Source organism: Rana temporaria, chromosome 2, assembly GCF_905171775.1.
Source record: "Rana temporaria chromosome 2, aRanTem1.1, whole genome shotgun sequence".
NCBI classification, from domain to species: Eukaryota; Metazoa; Chordata; class Amphibia; order Anura; family Ranidae; genus Rana; species Rana temporaria.
This window is the reverse complement of record NC_053490.1, coordinates 238,460,004-238,480,559: the sequence shown is the minus strand read 5'-3', so window position 1 is coordinate 238,480,559 and position 20,556 is coordinate 238,460,004. Positions and strand designations below refer to the sequence as shown.

The 20,556-nt window shown below is 41.6% G+C and overlaps 1 protein-coding gene across 6 annotated transcripts in view; it reads left to right on the top strand.

Annotated features, from left to right (window-relative positions):
• The window catches only part of MSI2 (musashi RNA binding protein 2), an 838,983-nt gene that overhangs the window by 520,696 nt on the left and 297,731 nt on the right, over nucleotides 1-20,556 (top strand). For all 6 annotated transcript variants that reach the window (XM_040336657.1, XM_040336656.1, XM_040336658.1 and 3 more), the window contains one exon: nucleotides 10,574-10,656. In XM_040336657.1, the coding sequence (XP_040192591.1) occupies nucleotides 10,574-10,656 (83 nt within the window). The remainder of the gene's footprint in view (nucleotides 1-10,573; nucleotides 10,657-20,556) is intronic.

Genomic DNA, 20,556 nt, shown 5'->3' with positions numbered 1-20,556 from the left:
ACAAGATACCTACTTGATGTCTGTTTGCCTGAACTGTCATCCTTGTAGGGGCCCCAGAGCATTACTTTGCCCAGGGGCCCATGATGCTATTAAGACGGCCCTGTTTAGGGCACTTTCACACTGGCAGCACCAGGGTGTCAGCGGTAAACCTTTGTATTACTGTCATTTTTGTGGCACTTTTCGGCTGCTAGTGGGGCGCTTTTAACCCCCGCTAACGGATGAAAAAGGGTTAAAAGTGCTGGCGCTGCCCGTTGATTTCAGTGGGCAGGGGCACTTTAGGAGTGGTGTATACACCGCTCCTACAGCGCCTCAAAGCTGCTGCTTGCAGGACTTTTTGGGGCGTCCTGCCAGCACACCGCTTGAGAGGAGAAGCGCTTTTAGGCTCCATTCACACCTAAGCGTTTTAACGCCTGAAGCCCGACGCTATTGCAGCCTGCAGTACGCTGGAGGGGTGATTTAACATTGTCGGCTATGGAGATGGTTCACATCTCCACGCCGAAACGCCGTACGCCTGAAGCTCAAAACAAGTCCCGGAACCTTTTTTTCAGGCGGCATTCGGCATAGCCGACAATGTTAATCACCCCTCCGGCGTATGTTAGGCTTAAACGACGCGTTTTGTCACGGCAAATCGCGGGACAAACCGCTGCAATTTGTTGTGGCAAATCGCGGTACAATACGCTGTGTTCAGGTGTGAATGCAGCCTAACAGGTGCTATTTTTAGTGCTATAGCTCCTGTAAAGTGCCTCCCTCAGTGTGAAAGGGGTCTTACATTGGAGTCTCCAAATGAACAGGAAGTCAGCAGTTGATGCAGCCTATCCCCTTCTACTTATAACTGAAATTTTACTTTTTTGTGGCCTGCCCTGTTAAATCTAAGTTTGTTTTTGGTATAGAATATTGTATGCATATATTTTCTTTCACCGATAGTAGCTGCTAGCCTCAGATGCTACGTAGCTTATTAAGTGACTTCCCCTCTGATTATAGTGGGATGTGTGAAACAAACTGGGGCCACATTGATTCTCAGCAATCTATTTATTCTCTGTGGCAATTCCCAACAGCTCAAGAAACGCACACAAAGAGATATGACCAGGCAAGTTGAGAAAATAAATTAAGCCAGTGTCAACTTTCCTTGTTTCTCCCTTCATTATTAATGGACAGAGTGGGGCTCATTTATCACGAGGAGGAAAAATTAATTGACACAGGCTTTAATATCATTATGCTTGGCTTGTCTGGTCACATTTCTTCACTTTGTGAAAGGCATTTTATTACAGTTTACGGGAGCCAGCTGCTGCAGCATCGCTGTACAATGAAAGCAGGTGCATAAATAACACACCTCTGGATTAGGGAGGTGAATTTGTGCTGCTTCAGGCAAAGTAATGCTTCTCTATCATGTGTCTTAGACATGTGCGTCTAATGCAGCCTCGTTAACAATTTATTGAAAAAAAAAAATATATATATATATATATATATATATATATATATATATATATATATATATATATATATATATATATATATATATATATATATATATATATATTTTCAGTAAATAATATTTTAACCTGCAAAAAAATAATTATTTGCTATTTATTTCAGTAAAGCTGGTCTGAGTGGCTCATATCTTTTTATTAGTTTCTCATAATCTGCTTCACATTAGAACAAAGTGGCATATTGATGAGAAAGCTGTAAACTTGAATACACAGCTTTCTGCACTGCTAGTTTTGTGCCTCATTTTGTCTTCAGCAAGTTTCCCCAAGTGACCAAGAACAGAAAAAAAAATTGCACTAAAGTGCAAATGAGCTCAATTACATAAAAAAAAGACAGCTGCACCAACCAACACCGGGATACCAGTGTAGCAACTTAAATCATAAAACAAATTTGCGCTGTCTTAACTTGTTTGAAACTTTGGGGATTATTTACTAATACTGGAGAGTGCAAAATCTGGTGCAACTCTGCATAGAAACCAATTGGCTTCCAGGTTTTATTGTTGAAGCTTAACTTAAAGCAGAGTTCCGGCCACAATTTCACTTTTTAAATATAAATACCCCTGTAATACACAAGCTTAATGTATTCTAGTAAAGTTGGCCTGTAAACTAAGGTCCGTTTTGTTAGGTTGTTACAGCATTTAGAGACTTTATAAAATAGAAATTGACTGGGGCCATCTTAAGTGTGGGCATCATGAAGCCTTGATGTATGACTTCCTGGATTTCAGCCTTGCAGCTCTCGCACATGCTCAGTGTTGCACAAGCAGTGTCAGATCAGGTTTCAGCACCTGTGCTGTCCAAGTCACATGATTCTTTGAGACTGGGGAATGCACAGACTCCTGGAAAGTTACACCCACTACATTCCCAGGAGTCTGTGCGGTGTAGGTTAGGAAGCATTAAGCACCTAGGTGCAGGAAGTGGGAAGATTAACTATTCTGCCTAGCAACAACACTTTGAAGGCATCTAAAAAAAAAAATTCGTAAAGGATTAATGACATTTTTTTAAAACTACTGATGTAATGTTATGTTTATGGGTGGAACTCCACTTTAACAAGCTGAAGTTAGAAGCTGATTGGCTATCATGCACAGCTGCACCAGATTCCGAGTGCACCAGTTTTACAATCTACCCCATTGTTCCTATACTATTAAGATCAAATTATCATGGCGTAAATAATGCTCACAAAAAACAACAGTATTTCAAATATGAATTAAATATTTAAAACTGTGAAACAGAAAATTCAACAGATGTAAATATAGTCCCACAGGTGAATAAATAATATAATAATATATAATATTTTTTGTGATTATTTATTCACCTGTGGGACTTTCTTTACATCTGTTGGATTTTCTGTTTTACAGTGTTAAATATTTGATTCACAAATGAAATATTGTTTTCCGTGAGCACAATTTAGGGCATGATAATTTGATCTTATAGGATCAATTTGTTTTAACACAATGAGGGAGTGCACTACAGTTTGTTTTACTATTTAAGTTTCTCTAAGTACTTATAAAACTGTGAATTACAGTCCAATAAAATAGAAGCACTTTGACATGGCTTTTTGAAATTGTGAAAGGTGAAAAAGGAAATTTTTGGAATTGTTGAAAAAAGCCTGGAAAGACAGGTCACATTCCATACGTCAGGTCCAATCTGGTGGGCATATGTGGCAGTTTTCTATATTGAAAACTGCCGTTATTCCTTTGTTACCAAATTTCATGAAATAGAAACTGATGCAGGTGGCACAGATAGACCTGATACAGGTCTATCTGCTTTGTTAATATGGTATGTGCCATTTGTTTCTTTGTCATTATAATTATGCCATAAACTTTGTTATATCCTCTCGTTTGCATATGTTGTTGAACATGTTCATAACACTCAAGCATAATCTTATATGTTGTGGGCAGTCTTCTTTTTCTTATTGTTTTTGTGCAAACTCTCCTGGGTAGTGTGCAACACTAGTTATATTCATAATATCCATTATATGTGAACAGCCAACGAATGACTGCTGTTGGAACTGTATGAGAAATGAATTTAAATAAGGAGCTCAGTAGTAGGCCATATTCTGTCCTGACACCTAGTACAGATAGTCATTTACTATGTAGCTTGTGAGTGACATTTCTTATCTGTAATGACAAAAGCTAGATACTCTAACTATGCCTGGAGGTACAGCAAGAAAGAAAAGAGAACAAGCGCCGTATTTCCATGGCTTTTTCGTTTTTCTGGCAAATTACTGTCAGTGGAAAAGCTAGCTAAATCTGACCGTTTTATCTGCTGAACCATTGTCATGCTGTCTGTACAGTGTTTTTACATATTTAAGATAACCTGTACAGTATTGTATTTTCAGTGAATATACAGTGATGATCATAACATTTACAAGTAGTCAACAGAACATCTGCAGCTGGAGACTTTTCCCTATGTAGCTACTGGCTACACATATTTTTACCACCATTCTTGGAAATAGTCATACCAAATAACCTTATTTATGCATAGTCTCAACATTCTCAGCCAGGGCAGCACCAAAACAAGTGTTTTTCCTGGCTAAGGCCTGGCTCACACCTATGCATTTTTTAGCGAGTTTTCAATTTTGCAGAAACACACTGCAGTACATTTAAGATGGTTTCCTATGCAATATCACACATGTGTGGTGTGAATGTCGTGTTTACATCTGCCAGAGCGGGAAGTGACCTCATGACCTCACTCCTGGCCTCCCATGATTATAGAGATGGCCAAGGACCATCCGTCCATGGCCAGCTCTATGGTAATCTGCTGCCACCATAAGATCGAATCTCCGCCTTCCCAATTGCATAGGAGAGCCTGAAGAGGCACTGGAGAGTGGCGGGAGGTAGAACGTCCCCTCCCGCTGCCTGTAAAGGCAATCCTGCAGCTAAACAGCCTCTAGGATAGTTTTTACAAGTGAGGGAATTGCCGCCTGAAAATATATCTGGATGATGCCGGTAGCTGCAACCATCATCCAAATATCTCCACAAGCTAAGGACGTCATGTGATGTCCTACTGGCCAGAGGTGGTTTTAAACAACATTAAACCTAAAAACAAAAATTGTATATATTGCGGATTAGCAGTCCTTAAATGTGGTGGCTGCATTCGTTTTCTTTTTTAGGCTTCTGTCTTAAGCCTAATACATATGATCGGAATTTCATCTGACTTTTCCGTGGATTTTGGCCCGAATGGGCATTGGCCGTGAACACACAACACACAGCAGAACATTTTCAGCCAACTTTCACCAAATCCCATGTTTTTTCAGCTTTTTACTGCCACCCTTTGGGCAACTTCTGCTATTGTTGGCTGATGTTTAGCATTGGTTCTGAGCATGCGTGTTTGTACTTTGGACTTTAGTCCGATGGACTTATGTACACACGACTAAATTTTCCTTCATTGGACATTTGTTGTTGAAAAGTTTGAGAGCATTCACAGCAAATATTTGTCCATTGAAAAACCGAAAAAAATTGTCCGATAAGGCATACACGGTCGGATTGTCTGATCAAACACGTCCGTCGGACTGTTTTTGTCAAAAAGTCTGATCGTGTTTATGGGCCTTAAAACTTTACTTTTTAGGGTGCCTCTACTCCATAGAATGCATTAAGATAAAAAAAACTTCTGACTTTACAGTCAGTTTAAGGATTGGTAAGCTGCAATATATTACATTTTCAGTTAAGGATTTACCTACTTTAAGGCCAGTGATAGAAAATAATGGCCTTAAAGTACAAATATGCGCCATCGTATCTATGCGCCGGACCCACAGACGAAGATACGCCTAAAAACAGGCTTCATCCCACCGACGTAACTTGCCTACGCCGGTGTAAAGTGGGCGAATGTTTACGCTGGACGCATTTGGCGCTCCCATTGATTTTCTATTCAAATATGCAAATGAGGGAGATACGGTGATTCAAGAACGTACGTGCGCCCAAGTTATACGTACGTCGTAAATTTATGCCCCATAAAGGAGGTGTAACTCGGCAGCATCCATGCAAAGGGCTGCACCAGGGAACACAAGCTGGCGTATTTTACGTACTTTACGTTGGACGTGAATATGGCTGAGCCTAGGTTACGATCACGCCGTAGGCAGTGATCTGACGTATCTTAGGGAGTAGTTCCGACGTGATTCTGAGCATGCGCACTGGGATCCGTTCACAGGACGGCGCATGTGCCGTTCGTTATACGTATCTGGCTGGCGCTTGGCCCATCATTTGCATGGGGTCACGCCTCATTTGCATGGCTGACGCCCACTTCCACCTACGCCGCCTTACACCTAGGAAACCCAGCGCAGTTTTGGGAGCACTGACTTTGTGAATTCAGTGCTTGCCTCTCTGCACTGCGTCAGCGTAGCGTACAGGAGATACGCTACGGCGGCATAAATGTGCACCGCTGTTTGTGAATCCGGGCCCAGATCTTCAATACAAAAGGATGTAACTAGTACTTTTTGTTAGCTGTATGATGCATACATGAGGAAGCATTTCACTCTAAAGGGACTATATTAAAGTGTCATTGAACCCACATCATAAAAAAAACTATCAATAAATGGTGTATTATATGCTGTTCATACTCGGTCACTATGAGATTTGTTTTTTTGTATTCTGCAAAAACCAAGTTGATCCTGCTGTTCTCTATCACCACCGTCTGTTCATGTCCCCAATTCAGCTAGGAATTTTGCAGCTGTTAAGGCAACTCTGCACATGCTCGGTTTTCATTAAGGTTCTATATTAAGCATTTCCTCCCTATCACATCTGAGCAGCCCATGTGACTATAGAGTCACACATGTGGGTGTGTACACAGTGGTAAATGACAGTCCACTCCCTCCCTCCCTCCTCCATGCCCACTTACCAGCTATGCACAATGGTGGCAGGATATTACATGTAGATTAATGGAATCTTCACCTCCCTCTTACTCTAAGATAGAGGCTGGGGAGGTGTGACACAGCTTAGGATTGGCAGAAATATACCCACACCGGTTTTTCACAAAAAAAATAATAGATTTGATTTCAAATATATATATATTTTTATGACTATTTAGAACAGTTTATTGATATTTATTTCTACACTATTCCAAAGGCTGTTTGTTTATTTTTGAACATGTGACCAGCAGCAGGGAACTAGAAGCTCCCTCTGCATATGTTTCTCTGCAGATAGGCTGGGAAAGAGCTTGGTGATGTGACAGCTGTATATTGATAAAGGAAAGGGTGTTTTTTTTTTAATTATTATTAAAATAAGTACAGTGTCATCATCCACATACAGAAATAGAAGGGACACTGTAAATGAAATATTGTGTGTTTAGTATCACATTAACCATGATCTCTAGCAGTGAAACATGTATAATATCTGACTTTGTCCTGCAGCATATCTTCAGTTTTCAACCACCTCTTTGGAAGGCTTTTTGCCATGGGGCTCAACAATGATTAGTTCCACCTGTGATAATGCCACATTTGAGTAATAAAGAATTACATTTTGTTATATACTTGCAAAGACATTGAGACCCATGTTAATATTACTATTCCCTGGGCAGTCATGTTCTTGCACCTGCTTCTTATGCCAGTGAAAGCTTTCCATTTAAATTTGGGTGGATGGTTTTCCAGCAATGGCTGGCTGTTTCACTGTGCTGCTTCATGCAGCCTTTAGAGAGCTCGCTCATTCCCCCCCCCCCCCCCCTCATGTTTTATTTGTTTAAGTATTGAGCAGTTGTTAGGAAAATGACAGTGTGTTGATTTTTAAGAGGGAATCGATTCACAGAGCTGGAGCCGCCTGCCAAAAGCCTTTCCATGTGGCTTTGTCTGGCAGATCCAGGACCTGGATGAGTAAATAGCCTGCATAGCTGATGGGTAGGCAGCAGGCATCAAACAGCCTTTAACTGGGCCAAATCCATCTTCTTTTTGATGCAGCCGTGGAGAGGGAGAGGAACGTTCAGATCACAAGTCTGCAACTTTAATAGCTTCTTAAAGGCCTCAGGATGTCCTGATGAGGTATTAGAGGAAGTAATTCAGGAAGAAAGGGACAAATAACTATCTCCGGATGCTGACTGACCCTTGGGGTTGACCGCATAAGGGTGTTCAAAGACAAGTGCAGACCTGCACTGATCCAAAGAGCACTTATTATTACACTAGCTGTTCCACTGTGAGAGCAGGCCCTGGGCCCCCATGTCTCCTGACCCTTAGAAATAACAGGCAAGTTAACACCTTCTATGCTTCAAGGCACTTGCAATCTTCTAAGCAGTGTTATGCTTGTTTGGTGAAGCCATTAACATTTTCTTGTTAGTCTGGAGACAATGAAAAGTCATTTCTCTCTCCTCTGTGACTGTTGGTTATGAGTAGTTTTTTTTTCTTTTGTTCTTTTTTTTTTTTTTTTTTTAGGGTTTCTGAAGTATGTTGCTGTGATTTTGATAACACAGAAGCAATTATTCTTATCCTACTACAGATTTAACTCTGCTTACTTGTGCAGAAAATCTGCTCAGTGTTCATTGACAGTTAAGGTAGATTCTAACCCATGCATCAAGATCAGGAAATCTCAGGCGTTTAATGTCTATTAAAGCAATGATGATTTTTATGGCCAAGCACTAATGCTGCAGTATTCCAGATAAGCAGTTTGGCAACATAATATTATATCACGGTAAATAAGCTACTAAAATGTATGTACTGTACTAAGAAAAAAAACTATATACTGTACATAAAATAGATCACTGCTGGCACATCTGGTATTCACTTATGAAGTATTTTTGTTTCAGTTATATGTTTACATTCAGAATTTATGTTGCTACTATAAAGTTATTGGTTCCTTGGAATATTTTTTCATTATATACACTTCTAGAGTTATGGGGCAAATGCAGCATTTTAGCAAGGGGATACCACTTCTCTCTTTCCCCACAATGTTCATATTCTTTTATAACCCAATAGTTACAGAAAAACAAAGCACATATTCATTACTTATGTAGAATGCAGACCAATTTACCCCGTAAACAGAGACCATTTAAAGCATGGGTGCTCAACCTGTGGCACTACTATTCCCATCATGCTTATGCCTTTGATAGTCATGCTTGTAACTGCCAGCCTTGCAATGCCTCATGGGACTTGTAGTTCAGCAACAGCTGGAGGACCGCAGGTTGAGCACCCATGATTTAAAGTGGCGCTTCACTGGGATTGAATAATCAATATATGGTGGATGCACAATTTTTTACTTAAACCACAGACATGAAATATGAACAAAGCATACTCCTCTATAGTGTGTACCTGTCTTAATTAAGATCACTAAGTGTCTTTTCAGTTTGCTGTTTTATTCATCTGCAATCAGCCTGAATCACTTCTGACTGGTTTTCCTAAGACCCCATTCACACCTAAGCGACAAAACGCCCGACGCGGGACGCTTCTGTCGCTAGAGGGGAGAATTCCCATTGCCGTCTATGGAGATGGTTCACATCTCATAGACGCGCAACGCCTGTCGCCTGAAAAAAAGTCCCGGACCCTTTTTTTCACGCGACAGGCGCGTTTTCCCATAGACAGCAATGGGAATACTTTAGAAAAAAAAAAAAAAAGAAAGAAACATTTGTAATCGCGGCAAATCTGCCGCTACACGCGTACGCGGCTGTCGCTTAGGTGTGAATGCAGCCTAACACCTAGAGAAACATGGTGTCAGGGGAAAGAGCTCCAAATGATTGACAGCCTCAGCTCTGTTCCTGTGTGCTGTGTAAAGGGGGTGTGTCCCTTCCTTACAATCAGTGTTTAGAGCTCTACTCACTGAACTCTGTGTAACTTCAGCTCTCTGCCCACTTTTTTTTTTAACTCAGACAAGCTTTATAAATTCAGCACTTTGAATGGACTTTATTCCAGGCACTTCATTAGATATATGCAAGGGTTTCCAACCATGTTAACATTTGTTTATCCTATTGTACTTTTACCTTCATATGAGGCCCTTATGTCAGTTAAGATGATATACTCTGTCATATCAACTCTTAAAGAGGTTGTAAAGTCAGAAGGTTTTTTATCTTTTTTTTTAACAGAAAAAACGTTTTTTTATCTTAATGCATTCTATGCATTAAGATAAAAATCTGTCTGTGTGCAGCAGCTTCCCTCAGCCCCTCTAATACTTACCTGAGCCCCCTCTTGATCCAGCAAAGTTGTAGGATTGCCTCGCCTGCCCAGGACTCTCCTCCTTATTGGTTAAACAGCAGCACAACACCATTGACTCCCACTGCTGTCAAACAAAGCCAATCAGCCAATGAGGAGAAAAAAAGAGATGGGGCCGGGCCACAGCTCTGTGTCTGAATGGATACATGGAGCTGCAGCTTGGCTCAGATGCACCTATAGCAGGCTGCTTGCTGTTGGGGCACTCGTCAGGAGGGAGGGGCCAGGAGAGCTGAAGAGGGACCTGAGAAGAGGAGGATCCAGGCTGCCCTGTGCACAGGGCAGGTAAGTATAAGATGTTTATTATTTTTAAAACACAAAAAAATGCACTTTACAATCACTTTAAATCCACCAGAGATTTCAGCTTTCTGATGTAACTGAAGAGCACTTCATGCTTGGGAGTGACAACACCTGAGCCTGGAACCAGCTGACTTTTGGCGCTAATCCGTTACTTTAGTGCTTATGAAGCAATTGCCTTTTAGCATGTTTTGGGCTTAATGACACATTGATACAGAACTTTTCAATAAACTTCTTAAGAGTCACTGTTACTGCTGCTGTCAATGGAAAAGTTTAGGTCCACAACTATAAACTTTGTAATCAACAACGGCAACAGTGACACCTACAGATTAAAATATAGTATGCACAAAAAAAAAAAAGTACTAAGCTTACATCATTGTTGGTGACATTATACTTCTGTTGCAACACAGAATAGGATTTATATTGAAATAATTTTGGTTTGTGTATAAAGTAAGAACAATCCATCAAGGTGTATGTTAGCATTATGTGAAACATCAGCACCACACTTAAGTGAAGTTTCCCTTTAAGACTTCTTAGGTGTTAAATTACTTAAATTATGGTCTGTGACACTTTTACTGAAAGCAAAAACTGCGTTCTTGCAAAGTGTGTAAAAAATTAACAGTTGCCTTTGTTTGTTTTCTTTTATTGTAATCAACACCATCATTTTATTTTATAGGTTTTGGTTTTGTAACCTTTGAAAATGAAGACGTTGTGGAGAAAGTCTGTGAAATTCATTTCCATGAAATAAACAACAAAATGGTAAGTTTCTTATTAGAAATTGGCTGCACTTTTTAACCCTTGTAGGTTTAAATTATTTTTTTTTATTTTTTTTGCAGCTTATTAAAATATAGTGTAAATATCCTGTGATGGTTTGTAATTTGTTAAGAATCATATGTATGCATGGACCACAGTGCTCTTCTTGTGATTCTGAACACAACAAACTCCAACTTTTAAAAACTGCGTTTAATGTTTAACATTTAAAAAAATGTTTAATGCCACCTGGCAAAAACACTGTTATGCTAAGTGCATAAAGTTAAAGAAGTGAGTACAGTGGAACCTTGGATTACAAGCATAATCCGTTCCAGGAGTATGCTCGTAATCCAAAGTACTCGCATATGAAAGCGAGTTTCCCCATTGAAGTCAATGGAAACGAAAATAATTTGTTACGCATTGACTTCAGTGGGATGCAATACCACATGCGGCCAGAGACGGGGGGCCATGGAAACAGCCGAAAAGGCCAGAGGACTCTTCGGCTGACCTTGGAAAACCTCAGAAAGACTTCCTATCCAAGATTTGCCTAGGTCAGCCGTGTTGTCGGGCCTTTCCAGACGGCGCCGATCGGCGATGTTCGGCTCTGCTCCGGCGCCCCCATCTCAGGCCAAAAGCGGTACTGCACACTGCTTTGGCCTGAAGCGTGCTTGTTTTGTGAGACAACACTCGCAAACCGAGTCACGATTTTTTTAAATACAGTGCTCGTATTGCGAAATGCTCGTTAACCGCATTACTCCCAATCCGAGGTTCCACTGTATATAAATATAACCCTGTCCTTTTTAAGCAAGTATTCTTCAGTGATATAGTGGCAGATGAGCTCTTAAGGAACAATTCCAAGCAATAACAAAAATTATTAAACTGCTATTGCTGTTCGGGAAACATGGCAACTGTGCCAAAAATATTATTATTTGCATAGAATGTGGCAGGGGTAGATTCACTCTAACTATTGGTCCTGGTAACAACTCCCTCCAGTACAATCATGTGAAATCAAAACATTTTGAGTCCTCGCAGGAACAGTAGGTATGGGGAAATCCATTATAATGCCAGCTGTCTAAGATGGCATATGTCCCCACTTTGAAGAGATTTTTTTTTTTCTGCTGTGTCTTTTGGGGCAGGAAGTGATTGTAAACAGAAATGGTTTCTTATCATTTTATATTTTACTAAAAACAAAAACGGACTTAAACTTTAAATTAGATTTGATTTAATCAATTGCATCCAGATTCAGCAAGTGTCTCTGTTTTTTTGACATAATTTTGGACGGTAGACTGTATCTGTAAGATGATCATGAGCTTCAACTTCTCTGAGATTTGAGAATTTCTAGCCTACACATTTACAATTTCCAAAACGTGTGTTACCAGAACAGCTTGCTAGATACAAGGTGAGTTTAGGACCTATTCATACCATGTACTACATCAAACAGCTTTGCCCAATGCTGTCCCAACACTATAGACAAGCAATTTGACTTGAGTCCTATGAATTCAGTTTACAGGAGCACACTAAACCACATGAAAATGTGGTTCAGTGCATAAATATGAATGAAATTTAATTTTGTGGTATTTGAAAAAGTTGAAAAAAAAGGGCAACAGTGCCAAGCGTTATTACAACACATTGTCACTGCTCCCTTCACATTGACAAGATACAGTGAGTGAAAATGCTGATATTCACACCCCCCCCCCCCTTGCAATATTTTGTCATCCACTGTATTGCACTCAGGCACAGCTCACATGTGAGTGGCAACTCTGATCTAAATTGAGGAGCAGTTTAACATTGTTGCCACCCAATCACAGGAAGCTGTATTAGGTAGATTTCACTTTCAGGCTCAATAGTTGTTTGTGAGACTTAGCGAAAACTGTAAGTGCAGATGCACTTATAATTAAAGTGGATGTAAACTCAAAAAGATTAAAACCTGCAAGCCAAAGGCATAATGAGTTAGTATGCATTGCATACTAGCTCATTATGAAATACTTACCCTGCACACTGATGGGAAGAGTTGTGATTGGCCAGAGCCGCAATGACGTCACTCCCGTGTGTGGGAGCCGTTGGTCGTGGTAGAAACTGCACGAGCGGGCCGTTTTTCCAGTGCGCATATGCCGATGATGTCAGCACATGCGGATACAGTGAATATCTCCCAAACTGTGAGAGCTTTGGAGATATTCACGGTACCTACAAGTAAACCTTATTATAGGCTTACCTGTAGTGAAGCGTGGTGTAACAGGGTTTACAACCACCTTAAAAGCATGGTAAACATTCTTACCGGCTGCTTGCATTTTTTACCTGCATTATGTTTGCATTGTTCATGTAGTTTCTTGCACCTAAATTAGAGTAGATCTTCACATTCTAGTGTAAGCAGTTTCTGTTGAAACATTAGGCATTTGGCATGATTGTGCACAGTTAATGCATTTTTTGCGTCTTTTAATTCATTCATGATGGAGAATAAAACAAACCCAAACACCTGAATAAAATTTTGCAACTTTGACGTTTTAAAGCGGAGGTCTACACAAAAATGGAATCTCCGCTGTCCAGATTCGACCCCCTCCAGTGTCACATTTGGCACCTTTCAAGGGGGAAGGGGGGAGCAGTTACCTGTCTAAGACAGGTATTTGCACCCACTTCCGGGCATAGATAGCCACATTATCTGCGGGTATCTACGCTGCATCTGGCACCCCCTGCTGTCTTCTGGGAAACACACAGGTTTCAGAAGACAGCAGGGACCATTCAGATTGCGCAGCGCGACTCACGCATGTGCAATAGGGAACCAGGAAGTGAAGCCACTTCACTTCCTGATTCCCTTACCAAAGTTGGCAGCGGCAGCATCCGAGGGCCGAGCGGTAGATTGGCTTTGGGTGACGACATCGCGGGTGCACTGGACAGGTAAGTGTCCTTATTTTAAAAGTCAGCAGACCTCCGCTTTAATAAAACTGTACATATCATCACAACTAATTTGTGTATCCAGGTGGATTGGGCTTTCATTTGGTGGTAAATGGTATTCGATATCTCTTTTCTATCATTTATTTTTTATTTCGCTGTTTTTCTTCCTAGTACCATAACTTGCCACCAAAGAACAACCCAAAAATACATGTTCCTGCTCATGACAATCACAGTGATACCACATATTTTTTTTTTATTTGTTTGAGGTCCGATGCATCTCTGTTTCAGGGACAAATCGGGGCTGATTTTTTTCCCCTGAATTTGGCTCTGAAACTGAGCCAAAGTGGCACAGGACTCCTCTGCAAGCCGCTTTGCAGCCGCGATGGAGATATGTGAACCAGCTCCATAGAGAGCCGTTTACAATCTCCTGTCTTGTGAATTGGATGCAGAAAACCCACATCCAGTTTGCACTAGTGTGAACTCAGCCTTAAACACACTGATACCAATTTAAAAAAATGCTTTTTAAAGTGGTAGTTAAACCGTAATAAAAGAAAACAAAATAATTCTTGCCCTGCAAGTTAAAATCATAATGTACTAGTATGCATTGCCTTAAATAGGTGCCTTTTATAATATGGCACATTTAGCTCTTTGGTTTATTTTTCATGTTGATGAACCCCCCCATAATTATGGCCAGGCTGATCAGGTAAAGTGCCTGGGCCACCAAAATATTTGTATATAGACATGTATGGCCAATTTTTAATAACTGCTGTTGGCACCAAAAGTGAATTGTCCTATTTGTGTTGGATATGATAAAAGCGGTCATATGATGTCTGCATACGAACAGATGTTGTCATTGTGCATTATCCATGCTGCCTGTTCTATGTCAGATCATTGCCAATTGGATAATGTTTGTTGCAGAACTTGTTTATTGCTGTTATAAACAGATTAGGTTTAAAAACGGCCCATTCTGCCATCATAATCACCCTATCTAATTTTGTGGTTGTTTTATTGAAGCAATTGCCTGTAACATTTTTCACTTCATTTCGATGTCCCAACCCTCATCGCTCATTCTGTATTTGAAACTGAGGTGGGAAAAACTATAGCTTGTAAGTATACAAAGTCATAGCGTTGTTACTCAGATTGGGTGGCATTTCTGTGTAACAGGAGCCTAAAGATTAAGATATGGCTTTATTGGAAATGGCAAATAAAATATAAAGTTTATTGGGTCATGTCCTTGTTTTCGTCTGATTTTTATCTTCCAAATGTTGTGTTCACATCCTTTAGCTCTAAAATCTAGTGTTATGGTTGGTTTTGGAGTACACAGCCTGCTATTTTTCAATCTTTGCCCAGGGTTTTGTCAAGTATGTGTTTTAATGCAGCAGGACAGTATAGAGTATTCTATGTCACTGACTGTATGTCACAAAAGTATGCAGTAAAAAGCTTTCTTAAACTTTTAGTGAAGGTAACTAGTGCAGGCTGTTTTTCTTTTCTAAATATTGTGGTGATTCCATCTTGGTGGCTCACCCTAAGCTGCTGCTAATTGGTTAATAGCCAGCATTCAGATATTTAAAGCGGTCATGTGCACCATTTTTAACATGGTCTTGAACAGTCGCGTTTGTGATTTACTTTAGATGCCAAAACATGCTGTACTTTCTTTCTCCCTCTTAAAAAATCTACAACCTTAGCTGAAGGTTCACTACAACCGCATATGTAGTTTTCTCTTAGTTTATTTAAAGTAATGCATAAGGTAAAACTGTATGTACTTTGCTTCAATGGTACCACAGTACAAAGCTTCTTCTGTCTGTCTCCCTTCCAGTGGCTTTTGATGCTTCTGGTAGCTCTTCATTGAAGTCAGAGGCCCTGTCTGCAACTGTTATTGTAAAACCCACTATTTTACCAGCCGTTTGCTCTCTGCCACTGTTGTGGCCAATTGTCTTGCCCTCTCAGTGCACTTAATAGTATTAAGGCATGGCCCTACACTCAAACTAATGATCCATAACCCTCCTGGCTTAAAGACCCAAAACTTTCAAAAGTTAAAGCTTTTCCTGTGCCCCCTCCTATTTGGACTGATGTCATTCAATTCTTTCCTCCAGGGCTAATGTCAGACAGTTGTTGACCCCAGCCAGGTATTTGTATGAGCTCTTTTAATCTCAGCCACAGACACATTTTTTATTTTTTGTTTTCGATCATCCATTTGATTATTTTTTTTAACTTTAAGTTTAAGGCCCCATTCACACGAGGCGGACTCCGTTCCTATGGAGTCCGCCTGCTCCCACCAGCTCAGCGGGAGATCAGTCCGCAGATCCGACGGATGACAAGCTCCTCTCTGCTCACTGAGCGGGGAGGGGCTTGTCGGGCACCGCTGTCTGCTATGGAGCGATCTGATGAAAACGGACAGCGTGTCTGTTTTCATCAGATCTTACCCGATCCGATCCGCATGGACGGATGGGGACGTGCCCCCCATACGTCTGTTTTTAGCAGATCGGATAGGGTCGGATGTCAGCGGACATGTCTCCGCTGACATCCGACGCTCCATAGGATTGCATGGAGCGGCCGTTCAGGTCCGCCGTCAAAACTGACAGGCGGACCCGAAACGGTCCGTCGTGTGAATGAGGCTTAAAAATCTTACACCGCATTATTATTTGTTTATGTACCCCAATAAATATGCCAGGATTGAGTACATCAAGTCAGGAGTAGTGATGCTGGATCAGAATACCTCCTTCCTGAACTCTGTGTTACACCTGACCCCTTAATTCTCTGTGTTACTTAACCCTGACCTCTGAATTCTTTGCTTTACCCTATCCGGACTCTTAATTGTGACCACTGAACTCTTTTTATTTTAATCTTGATCCCTGAACTCTGTGTTATCCAATACTGATCCCTTAACTGTCTTTGTGACTTAAGCCTAACCTCTCAACTATTTGCATTACTTCATCCCGACCCCTGAATTCTCTTCTTTACCTACTCCTGGCACTGAACTCTCTGTATTACTTAATACTGACCCTTAAACACTCAGCGTTACTTAATCCTGACTCCTGAACTTTGTGTGTTACTTAATCATGACCCCTGAATGCTCTGTGTTACTTACTCCTGACCTCTGAACTATCGGCTTTACTTACTCCTGACACCTGAAATCTGTCTGTTACTTCATTCCAAACACGGAATCTGTGTGCTACGTAATCCTGACCCCTGCAAAGAGATGCTTTACAATCTCTTGACAGCAGCATAGGCTCAGGTTTTAATAGCCATACCCCTTTTACCCCTAATTACCCCAATTCACCACAGTGGTTGCCACATCAGATTGTCATGCTGCCCAAAGTATTTTGTCTTTTTTAAACCTTTTAATGCCTTTCTGTTCCGAAAGTCTATGGTTAATTGTTTCAGAGAGTGGTATAAATGCAGGGGAGGTGTGTGATTGTGGGTGAGGGTGTGGCTATAAATAGGGTATTGTATTTGTGCGTATGGTCTGTAGGATGCCCCTGAATTTCATTTTGAAAATCTTATAAATTAGTTTAGCTCTTTTTCAAGAGCAATCTGATTGTAAGAGAGGGGATATCAACAATGAGTGTGGAGATGAGGCAGCGTCCTTATGGCTGGAGCTGCAGATGAGTTCCACAAATAGTAAAGTTTTTATGGGAAAATGTTACAGGCCAACTAACATTAAGGAGGAGTCGGGCTAGAATTTCCTTTTTAACAAATAGAATTAGCTTTTATTAATTATTTTACTATTATGTGGGGCTCCAGTTATCTAAACATTGATTGGACAAATGACGAATGCACAGTCAACTAAGCTTACGAGTTCTTGAACTCTATACGGGTTAATTTTATAGGGCAAATGGTAGAAGCCTTAACTAGCATAAATTATGTTATAGATCTGGTGATTCATAACAATGCAGAGCTAATTTCAGACATGCAGTTAAGGAAAAACTTAAGCCGGCCATAGATGGATCGATTCTTGGCTGGTTCAGCAGGGGCTGGCCATGTTTCGATCCATCTAGGCCAGGGGTGGGCAATTATTTTTTCGATGGGGCCACATGAGAAACTAAAAATATTTTGGAGGGCCGGGCCAAAAGGCTAAACTCAATACTGCATAAAATCAATTGTATTTCTTTATAAAAAGCAGTAAATATCATTGTTGGACAACTGGTACGAGTACTTGTACTTTATATATACACATAGCAATAGGGTACAGTATAAAAAAAAATGTATATATAAGTATAAGTACAGTATTAAAAAGTAAAAAATATATACATAGCAATAGTGTACAGTGGTACAATATATATACCGTATATTACAAACCCTCTCTTTGAAGAAACCTAACATTTGATTTTGCCTAATATCAAATCCATGCTGGGGCTTGTAGTTGCCCATCCTCAGAGGATGGGCAACTACAAGCCCCAGCATGGATTCAGTAAGGGCGGTCTAGCTGCGTAGCAACAAGATAAAGAAGATTGGAGTTGAAATTGATTGATATTCTTTACTAGCTAACAAAAGTTATTAGGCTAAATCAAATGTTAGGTTTCTTCAAAGAGAGGGTTTGTAATATATATATATTGTAACCACTGTACCCTATTGCTATATATATATATTTTTTTTTACTTTTTAATACTGTACTGTATTAAACACTGGGGCTTGTAGTTCCCCATCCTCTGAAGAGACACAGGTTGGCAGTTGCTGGGTGAACCCTGCCTCTTGGGTCTGTCACCCTGTCCCTCAGCTGTCAGCAAAGGGGTTTTAGGGTTGTAATATACATGGCATGCCATGGGTGGACTCACCTGTGTATTACACCGGAATGACATCTCACACTCACAGCGTCCACTCCTCACATTCACGCCGCATGGATTGCTCCTCACAGGCGCGCGGAAAGGCAGCTGACGTCATCTGACATGACGCCAACTCCCTGCCTGCACCTGCACGTACGGCTCAATCCGTACTCTGCCTACGGCCCCGCCCCCCCCCCCCCCACTAGCTGCTGGCCGGCCCAGCCACTGACTAGCCAGGAGGAGGAGACGCTGTGAGATGTCACTAGGCCCAGGCACTACCGTAGCTAGTAGGGGTGCAACGGATCAGAAAACTCACGGATCAGATCGATCCTCGGATCAGTCGTCACGGATCGGATCATTTTCGGGTCGGCAAAAAAAAAAAGACAAATCTTGTTACACACACCAGAGTTTTAGATTTCACAGTTATTCTCAACACAAAACGGAGCTTATGTGCTTAAATACAGTGTTTGGAAATCCGACGGACTGTTTATTGCTAATGTGACAGAACACCTCTGATTTTCACATTAAATTTAACATTTAAACAGTCCGTCGGATTTACAAATATTGTATTTAAGCACATAAGCTCCGTTTTGTGATGAAAATAACTGAATCTAAAACTCTGTTGGGTGTAATAAAAGATGTCAACTTGCCCCCTAATCACATTCACTATCATTACTCCGGTGTCACCCCCACCCCCCTCCTCTGGTGTACAGACAGCCATGCTCCCCGGGTGATGGTGTAGCTCCTACCTGCAGAGCTCACAGATGATGTCTCCACATGTCTGCAGGCAGTCCCGGGACTGTAGTGAGCGCGCTGAGGCGGGGAGGCGTGTCACGCTGTGCTCTGGGCTCTGACAAGCACACGGGGGTGGGGCAAGATGACCCGTTCGGATCACGAATCGGTGACGATCCGTTGCACCCCTACCTTAGACCCAGAGCTGGGAGGTGGGATGGACTTCTCGATCATATAGTTGCTGGGATTGGCCATCACATGATCAGGAGCTCATCCTAGAAATCATAGTGTCTGTGACAGTGCGGTCACCTGGGTGATAGTGACCACGCTCTCATTACAGAAACCTCGGCTGTCATGTGTGCGCTACGATTCGCCATCCCCACCACCACACGTGTGTCACATTATCAGCAACAGGTTAAAGGAGAACTCCAACAACAGTAACAGACATATAGGGAGAGGGGTCACTACATGGGACTCTCATATCACAGGACAGGATGACTGGAGGACTCCTATGCAAAGTCACTACTCACCTGTAGATAAGTCTGAGAGTGTGAGTTGCCCCCTAATGGAGGAATGCATTACTGCAGATGAGGGGAGCACTCTTCTACCTCAGCGGTAAGAAGAAGCTCGGGGCAGGGCGTGTGACACGGAGCTATGCCAGTCTGAGCGGCCACTGAATACACAGAACTACACTGAGGACCGGGTAAGACTGGAGCGGTCTATGGAGGTGAGCTGCCCGCCCCCCCTCAAGCCACCCGCTACACACAGGGAGCACCGAGTAACTACAACTCCACACTCGGCTACTTCCGGCAACAACCCCGCCCACGCCCTCCTCCAGCCGGCTCCGCCAATCACAACATGGCGCTGGGAGGGACACTTCCAGCCCCGCTCTGTGATTGGTTTTCCGCCCAGTGAGCGCTGGGTTTGTCTCTCGGGTATACATTCTGAGTTGGAGGTGACACACGATGGCGGTCAATCCGTGAGCGCTCCGCGGATCACGGATCGGTGACGATCCGTTGCACCCCTAGTAGCTAGCGATCCGCGGGCCAGATTAAAAGGTCCGCCGGGCCGTAGTTTGCCCAGCTCTGATCTAGGCATTGTACTCAAGTTTATCCATGGATTGACTTGGATACAACCAGCCTGTCTGTTTTTTTTTTAAAATGTGATTACTGCCAGTGCCTATGAACGCTAGCAGTAATCATTGTTTTCTGCCAGCCAGAAAGGATTTACCCCCTTAATGACCAGGCCATTTTTGCGACGTTGTGCCCAAATAAAATTGATGTCCCTTTTTCCCACAAATACAGGTGAAACTTGAAAAATTTTAATATCGTGCAAAAGTTCATCTATTTCACTAATGCAACTTAAAAGATGAAACTAATATATGAGATAGACTCATTGCATGCAAAGCAAGATAGTTCAAGCCGTGATTTGTCATAATTGTGATGATTATGGCTTACAGCTCATGAAAACCCCAAATCTACAATCTCAAAAAATTATAATATTGTGAAAAGGTGCAATATTCTAG